The sequence below is a fragment of the Copadichromis virginalis genome, linkage group LG2 (genome assembly GCF_057382275.1).
Source record: "Copadichromis virginalis isolate Kocher_CV1m ecotype Utaka linkage group LG2, C_Virginalis_male_GT1.1, whole genome shotgun sequence".
NCBI classification, from domain to species: Eukaryota; Metazoa; Chordata; class Actinopteri; order Cichliformes; family Cichlidae; genus Copadichromis; species Copadichromis virginalis.
The window spans coordinates 34,655,022-34,663,997 of record NC_140619.1 but is presented as its reverse complement, the minus strand read 5'-3'; the positions used below and the strand labels follow the sequence as shown (position 1 = coordinate 34,663,997).

At 48.1% G+C, this 8,976-nt stretch overlaps 1 protein-coding gene across 2 annotated transcripts; it reads right to left on the bottom strand.

Annotated features, from left to right (window-relative positions):
• Positions 1-773: 773 nt before the first annotated feature.
• On the bottom strand, positions 774-6,825 carry npas4a (neuronal PAS domain protein 4a). Of its 2 annotated transcripts, none has more exons than XM_085432126.1 (8): positions 6,262-6,825; positions 5,648-5,811; positions 5,455-5,557; positions 5,053-5,362; positions 4,815-4,924; positions 4,518-4,653; positions 2,633-4,398; positions 774-2,509 (listed from the first exon to the last, which is right to left on the bottom strand). In XM_085432126.1, exons 1-8 carry the CDS (start codon positions 6,434-6,436, stop codon positions 2,481-2,483), a joined length of 2,793 nt encoding a protein of 930 aa, XP_085288252.1. In that variant the 5' UTR covers positions 6,437-6,825; the 3' UTR covers positions 774-2,480. The 2 variants fall into 2 exon arrangements, with proteins under 2 accessions (XP_085288252.1, XP_085288262.1); XM_085432136.1 differs by having other exon boundaries at positions 5,648-5,808.
• Between the last annotated feature and the right edge of the window lie 2,151 nt (positions 6,826-8,976).

The following is an 8,976-nucleotide window of genomic DNA, read 5'->3' as shown; positions in this document are numbered from 1 at the left end:
CTTATTTTTTCTGCTTCGTGGCACTGATAGTGAGACCTGAAAGGAAAAGATCCATCCATCTATATTCACTTATATAAATAATCATATATGTATTATGATTTAAAGAAAGCAGCAAATGGATGTTTGCATGTTTGTTATTTTTCAGTTTTGTCATATCTGGTTATGTCCATTTTTTCCACTGTGTGACAGTTTGTCCCATATCCTTCCGTACTGTACCTCTAATTTTAGCCTCTGCTCACTCCTTCTTTGTCTCCCCTCTCTCTCCAGCCCTCCCCTCTCTGATCCTTCAGAATAGAAGCTGAGAATAGATGGGAGGCTGTTTCAGTCAGAGCACTTGAGCAGGAATGCCTATATATGGAGTCTTACACCACGCCAAGCGCTGACAGAGTTGCAGGTACATCAGTGAATGTGGGCTACTGTGATTTATAAAGAGGGGTGGCGGGGGGGTCATATGCCTACTATTATGTGTGTGTGCGTGTGCATCATCATAAGTGGGAGGCCAACCGTGTGTGCCAGCGTGCATGCAAAAACCTCGATGCCAAGTGTGTGCGTCAGTGTGAGTCAGATAGTGTCTCATTCTGTCTCGTCATGTGTGTGCGTCAGTGCTGTTGCTGAGCGAAACTCGCTCCAGGGGAAGAAATGGAGGAGAGCGAAAGGGGGGAGGGAGGAGAAGAGGCAGGGATGGTGGGATGATGATGGTGATGATGATGATGATGATGATGTGGCTGAGGGAGGAACAGGGGGGCTTGACTATGACGACACAAGTGCATCAGCAGCATTAAGTGCACTTTATTATAAATGCATTTGTATGACAACCAAATACACTTATAAGCATCACAATAGAACACTGGTCCACAATGTCCATACTGCAGTAAGTAAGATGTTTAGAATATATTCCATCTTATGCAATAAAAATCTTTTTCTTATATGTACAGACCAATAACTGTTTCATACAAATGTACAAATGTGTACAACCTTTCTGAAAAGAACATATGCCTACATCCACAGATATAATGCATATGCATTAACATCTTTTTTGTTTTTGTTTTCAAATATCACACATACAATTATATAATTTTACACATGTATAGTAACTTAGCCTTTAATAGCTAGAACGTAGGAATCAATCCTTTACTTGACCGTAGACAACTCTACGTGAGCATGTCGACACCATGGGAATTGTACCATTCTCAACCCGTGTCGCTTGGTAACTGAATAGAAATAGCACCCCGTCCGTATTTTTATTTTTTAAAACAAAACTTTTGTATTCTAACCCCTCTCAAAAAAGAAGAATCGCTCATTCACATAGTCAATTGTGCCTCACTGCACCGCGCTCCAGTGGAGCAACGATGCAACTGTCCATGTTGAATGGACATGATAAAGAGTTCAGAGTTCAGCAGGTCAGGGCCATTTCAGGCACACAGGAGCCGCTATAAGCTGCCAGCATTTCAAATATTGATGCTGCAAGAATATCCAGCCGACTGCCATCAGGCCAGGAAGGACCTGAAGAGCCCACATTCAGAGTCTAATGTACAGTACAAAGTAGCAGTGGATTTGTGGCATGATCAGAGCCCCGGCAAACTTCCAGACAATCTCTTGTTTGGTGTTGCATCTCATAAAGCAATGGGACACCGGCAACAATACTGAGATCTTCACATGCCAGGATCTCCTCACATGTTTTCTTTTTTTTTTCCTTTTTTTTTTTCTTGTTTGCACATCACATTGATACACAAGATTTTAGATGGAGAGATAAATATGAAATGTTAAAGGTCTGAAGTCGCAAACTCAAAGCTCAAAGTATCTCAGGTTTTGTTGAATATGTTTGGAGATTTGTTGTTGCCTTGAAGGTTGTGAGGAACAGCTGTCTTCCAGGTTTGAAGACTGGAAAGAAGATTTCAGACAGTTTTTCGGTGAACTGACAGTGTTCATCCTAAAGGATTTAAAGAAATTGTAAACATTTGACTTTCAATACGTTTGAGGTTTGGGTTTGCGTTGCTGCATGTCAGGCAAAAGTCCTCTAGATCATCTGTCCTTTGAAATAACAAGAAATGTATTGTTCTGGGGGTTTTTTTTCCCATTTTTTGTTCACAACAGATTTTTCACTACGAGTGAATACAAATGCGCATCTGGAAGTTATACAGCGCTTCAGAGAGGTGTCTCTGCCTGATCATATCTGAAGCTCATGTAACAGAGAAGCTTGAGACACCACGTGGACTCAGAACCCAGTCAGTTATGGGTCCACGTAGTTTTGCACCATCATGTTGAAAATCGCACCAGTTTTGTTGTAGTATACAGATAAATGACTGAACAAAAATATAAAGCCAATCTTTGTTCTTCGGAGACATGTAGGAGTTAAAGTCCTTAAGTTGTATATACATTATGTATATTTATACACTTAAATATTTTTTACTTTTCAGTAAAAGGATCTCCACAAAATATGACAATATGCCATACTTAATGAAGTAAGTCACAGACTTATTTTAGAACGGAGGAACACTTCCACTCCCATCTGAAAGACAGAAAAGAGAAAAGAGAGAAAGACACAATCAGTGGGGCATTTTCATTTGTGTTTTGTCTTATTAAACGAATCTGAGATTTTACAAAAGAGCAAAGGAGAGGGAAAGCTTCTTACCTTTGTGGAAGCACTGTGGCGATGGATGACATTGGAGTTGATACAACTCAGGTTGTTGCCCTAAGCCAGGGGCGATCGAGGCACCTGCCCCAAACATGGGTTCCAGGACGGCCAGTTCCTCCAGGAGGGACTGAGTGCAAGACACGGCGGGCGTGGGCGAGGCGATGGGTGTGGATGTGGTGGGGCTGGGGGAGACAGTGAGGATAAGGGGAGGGGAAGCTGGGATGGAGGAGCAAGAGGACACAGGAGATGACACCACCTCGATCTCCATTGCTTCCTCCGCTAGCCCCTCCCCTTCCGCCTTCACCCCGGCCTCAGCAGCCACAGTCGCCCCGCACCCAGCCATGGAGTTACATTGCGCCGATTGGACGCTACAGACGTGGCCCACTCCCTCAAACTGGGAGGGTTGGCGCCAACATACTGGGGTTTGAGGAGATGTTGGGCTCGAGGGATTGGGCATAGGGGAGGTCAAGGGGGAAGAGAGGCCAGGTGACTGGGAAGGAGCAAATTCATCTTGGAGGAGGGCTTCTAGGATGCTCTCTTCAAACAGAGAATCATCATCGTCGAGGAAGATGGGGATGTCCAGACCTCTCCACGCTTTGATGGGATAAAACTCTTTCAGCATGTGGACTGAATCAGCAGTTTCAATGGCTGGAGACAGGAAGGGGGAGGGAGGGGAGGAGGATGGTGATACAGAGGGAGGAGACAGTTTTGACAAGAGTGGATCCAGGTAGAATCCCTCTGCCAGGGAGCTGATGTGTTGAGCTAGAAGGGATATTTCCGCCCTTTCCTTCTCCCTCTCAAGGGAGAAAAAGGAGAGGCAAGGCTGTTTACCAGGTGATGCCTCGGGAGTCAGGAGGCCTTCGGGGGGGCACTGGAGGGGCCCCAGTGGTACATCTACATACAATGGACCCCGTACCTCAGGAAGGGTCATCACTGTGCAGTCCCCATCTCCGGGGCTGTCAGGTGTTGGGGGCAATTTCTCATACAGGGAGACACTGCAGGGCTCGATGGGGAAGAGGAGTTCAGTAGATGGGGTAGGTAGTGCAAGAGGAAGTTTGGTAGAGAGGGTGGTGGGAGGAGCAGGGCTGGAGGCAGTAGTTGGCGGGGCTGTGGAGGATGCCGAGGGGGCCAAGGAGGTGGTGGCAGTGGCAGTCGTAGCGGAGGGCGGAGGAGTAGTGGTGCCTGTGGGGTCGAAACTGAAGAGGGGTTCGCCAAAAGGAAAGCTAGCCCCACCCACCTGGGGGGTGTAGGGGGGTGTGCACACAAACTCTTTAGTCTGCTGAGCTTGTGAGGTGGGCACAGGGGGGAGAGGCAGGGGGAGAACTGGCAGTGGAGGGTCGAGCTGGAAGGAAGGTGGCAGGAGAATGTTCTGGGTTAAAAAGTCTAAGTCTGCTACTGTTTCAACAGTGACTGGAGTGGGGGAGGAAGCAGCTGATGGGGTTTCGGTGGGATGCTGCTGAAAGAAGCTTTCCTCCTCCAGCGAGGAGATACTGGAGCGAGGGTCACCCTCCAGCTGCATGGCCTCGGCAGCAGAGCTCCCTGGTTCATCAGAGGAGCCCACACTGCAGCCAGCAGTGCTGAAGTCAAAGGACTGGCCGGACAGGCCGCTGCTGCCAGGAGTGAACACCTGGTCTGGGCTGGAAAGTGTTTCTGGTGACTGGAGACTTAGGCTCTCCTGCTGAGACGTCCCAGTACTCAGGACCAGGGTCAGCTGTGTCTGCTCTGAGCTGAGCTGTTGGCGCACTGACCAAGCTTCAGAGTCACTGAGAGATAAAAGGAAAACAGAGGAGACCCGAGGAGTTAGGTTGGCGGGATTTGATCACATTTACCAACTTTTTTTTTTATCTCAAAGTTGATGAGTGGTGTTTGGTTTAGTAAATACCTGATGATGTAGTTGTTGCTGCTGATGGGGATTTCACCAGGCTGCAGTTGAAGAACCATGTAGAGCCAAACCCACGACTGGTCCTGAGCCTGCACGCGCACCACCATTTCAGCTCTGCCTTCTCCTCCTTCCCTCACTGTTGAAAAAGAGTGGCAGCACAAGTTGGCGTTAGTTTGTAATCCTATTAATCATCATAGTGTTTTTCAGTGTGTGGATGTGCCACAGCGCGCCAAAAGTGTGTAAGTGTGTGGGCATGTTTGGTTGTAACTGGTAAGTATGTGTGAAGAGTACACTTACATAGGCTACGGTGCTGAGCAGAGGCATGTGACAGATCCTGTGGGTGGAGGAGGCTGTACCAGGAGCGGGAGCTTAAAGCTGTCACATCAAAGCCAAGATAGGCGCTCACACTGCAGGCGGAGAGAGTGGGTGGCGATGTGTTAGCGGGATAATGTTTCACCACTTTATCTCATAAACATATTCCGGTTCACATTAAAGCAACAGGTGGGAGACGGAATGCTATTTTGTGGGAACTCACCTGTCCTGAGCTGTCTGCAGCCTCATGTCCCGGCCATGCTGTGAGTGGAAACAGGCCAGGAATAAATTGGAATCGGCCAGGGGAGGAGTGGAGGTCGATTCCCTTTCTGCCCCGGGGCTGGAACGGGTCGGGTGTGGCTCCAGAGGAGAGCAGAAACACACCCAGACGGGGTTGGAGGTCCAGTAAGACCCGGCGGCAGGAGAAGTAGAGGGGGGAGAAAGGCAGCGAGCTCGGATCAGAACCAGTTTGTTTCCGGCACTCTGCCTCCGCACGGACTTGGAGGTGTTGAAGCGACAGCGAAAGAGACGGTCTGAAGGGGAAATGAGAGCTTTATTAAGCATCACGTTTGGTTGTCAGTCTGTGTTAGGTAGAGGGGAAAAAAAGATTAAACATTTATCTTACCGGTCTCGAGTGATGTAGTCGCTGACAGATTTGTCCTCATGATAAAGTGGTCTGAGGCGTCGATGATATCATACACACTGTCTCCCTGTGCCACAAGATCCACCTGAGAAAGAAACACACACAGCCACGTTAGTTACGAATCCCAAACTCGGGATTGCTGAACTGCTAAGGCACTGACCGTGTGTAGACTCACCATGGAGTGTCCGAGGTGCTCGGAGACGCTCTCTGACAGGTACAGAAACTTCCCTTCTCCGGTCAGCAGCATCAAAAAGCCCGGCAGCGCCTGCATCAACTCCGACAGTTCGTGAAAAGACAGAAACCCCGCGCCCTCCTCGAGACTGACACCAGCTCCTGCTTCTGGAGAAAAGGGGAAGATGGGAAGGGAGGGAAGAAAAAAACAGGGGATGATATTTGTTAATGTAGCTAATAAGAAAGAAAGAACACAATGTGACTGATCTCCGCATAGTAAACGCAGATGCCGCAGCGTGTTTCAGCACCACGGAGAGCGCCGCGGGAGCACTCAGGATGCTGAGGCATTTCAGCACCACGGACAGCGACAAAGTGCCGTTTAAACGCTGTTATCAACCTTAGTTACGATTATTTACGTTAAATCAATGAGTCACGGATTCACAGTTTACCCTCCAAATCCCATTTATATAAACACAAAAGCTCCTCGATACCACCGAAACACTTGTTGATTCCGCCACTGTGAGAGATGCAGTCAGTCTATGCAGCAGAACATGAGATTCATCAACAGGTCTATTTTATGTATATAGATAAATGTATTTTTGAAAAAATCATTCTTACCTTGAGTGAAGTAGACGGATTTTCTGGTGTACATGCAGGCCAGTGACATGATGTGCAGGTACGAAAGACGCGCTTTATCTGCATCAGATATGGGCAACAAGTCCTTCAGGTTCCGGATCTCGGCGTTGATCTGGTCCCGTCGAGCCTTGGATGCTCCCTTGGTTGAGCGGTACATTGTGGCTGCTTTGCGGCGGTGAAATATCGAAATTCCTCCTGATATAAGTTGGAGAGTTTGCGAGCGGAGTGTTGCCGTTTGAGGTCGTGCCTCGGCGGATCCCTGTCTTCGAGATCTCTTAAGAGACAGTTGGCAAAAGTGGAAAAGCTCTCAGGTATGTGATCGGACTTTCATCTCAGCTGTTTTCTTTTCCAGAGCAAGGTTTAAAACCTTCTCCCGTCCAGTCCTTGTCAGCTGTAGCTCCGCCGCAGCGTCCAGCTCGGGTGCTGGCCGTGCTGCTGGATGTCTGTCCCTCCTTTCGGAGTGCAGGTGAATCGGCGGCTATAGTAGCCGTCTCTTGCACAGAAGTCCGGAACCCGTAAATCTGGTTGGGGGACTCTGCTCGCCGGTCACTTATATAGCTTGGGACTCCGTCGGAGCAGGGGGGCTCCCAACGCACCAACACCGACGTAAAACGGAGGGAGGGGGGTGGAGAAGAAAGGAGGGGGCCATGGGGTGGATAGATATGTCTCATATCTGTGTTAGCAATGGTGAAACTCTCCCCCTCCCTCTCCCGTGCCCTCTCCTCTCGGTGACTCTTCCTCGACGTCAGCTCTTCCCTCTACTCGGTGATGACGTAGGGCTGAAATCGGGAGCTCCGGCGACGCAAAAAGCCCGATTTGGACAAAACCGAGTATGGGGCGGAGCAAGCGTAAAACGTAAACGGAGTCACCGGACTCCGGTGTATTGGAGGGGGAGGAAAAGGAGGGGGTGCAGGGAGGAGGAGGGGGGATGGGAAGACTGGGTTGAATACGAAAAGAGGTCTCTGTGTTTATATGTCTGGCACCTGAGATGGGCTATACCCGCCGATACCTGTTTGCCCCGGACCTGTGGGCAAACGGCAGGTGCTTGATGGGTGCACTTCATTTTTGACCACATTTGCTTTCGGCATCGGAAAAATGTGAGATCGAGACAAGGCTGCCGCACACCGTCTCCGTCTCCTGTTTAATGCACAGAAATGTTTTCCGAGCATATGAAGCGGCCGTCGCCGCATAAAACTGAGCAAAATCTGTTGACGGCACCGATTTAATTAGTCTGTTAGATGTGGACGTATCGCATGTTTTGCTACAAATATTTCATTTTGTTTGTTAAGATTCGAGCTTTGGCGTTTTTCCCACCATCTTTTCAATATAGGACATCCACGGAAGCGAAGTCTTTCTGTTATCCTATGTGCCTGCGTGGGGTACTCCCTGATCCTTAGATTATTATGTAGATTGATTGTTTTGTAATAAGACTGACGATATTGCTCACAGACTGCTGCAAGAACCCCCACAACCATTGATTCACACATGTGTTCAGGACTGTTTTTATACGTTATTATAACCATTTAACTGTGTGTGTGTGTGTGTGTGTGTGTGTGTGTGTGTGTGTGTGTGTGTGTGTGTGTGTGTGTGTGTGTGTGCTGGTGGGCTCATCCCTCTCTCCTCTTTGATCTGTTTAAAAGTTGCTGTGACGATCGTCGAACTCTTCAATGAAAAGTGAAGTCTTTTTAATGAATGGCACTCATGAATAATTTCAACGCACGCGCAATGTTGCGCAACCTGCAAACCCGGTCTCCGGTTGCACGTGAGGTAAGCAGCGCCTGTTTCTAAAAATAGACCTCACCGTTGACCGACACAAGGACTGCGAGGCGCGCCCCCGCACCCGGCTCCGATCGTCCCTATTTATAGAGGAGAGATTTCACATCTCAGTCTCCCCGGAATCGGTCTGTAGTAGATGTGCTGCAGTCGCGGAGCCGATCACAGCTGGATCTGTTTTGCCGTCCACACACATACATGCACATATACACGTTTGTATGTCTTTGTTTATCTCTGATGTTTGTGTGTGATAGACGGAAGCGGTTTGGTAAGAGGCTGGGGAGAATAATTTGGCACATCTCTCTTTACGACTATCAAAGCCACTTTTCGAAGGTGATCGAAAATCGACTTTAATATATTTAGTATATGTGTGCGTGTATGTGTGCGTTTGCTTGTATTACTCGTGTTGCGGAGACATAAATCTGTCTACAAGGTCGCACTGTAGAGACAAAAGAATAGTCCCCCATAACGCCAGTCGTTAAATTTAAGGGGGCAAGACTTTGATTATAGGGCAGCCTTAGTCATCGGGAAATTAATGTAAATCAGTGAATTGCTCTTTGAAGTGCAGTGTGTGTGTGTGCGCGCGCATGCGCACTGATATGTTTCATATGCATACAGAACCTGATCTGTTTTATCTTCCATTATCTAGATTGTCTATAGATCTTGAAACCACTGTTTACCCACTGCGACATTTTCCAGCCCGCAGAGGATATCTCACTGATGAATTCTCTTTTTTTTTTTGGGACACTCAGTTGTATTTCTTTCAGCTCCTCTGTGTGTGTGTGTGTGTGTGTGTGTGTGTGTGTGTGTTTTCCCGTGCTCAGGTGCTTGTAGGTCTACCTTCTGTTATTCTTATTGGATGGCTCAGACACATCTGCTTCCTCCTCTGTAGCTGTGTTTCCATCACTGGTTCCACTTCTGTAA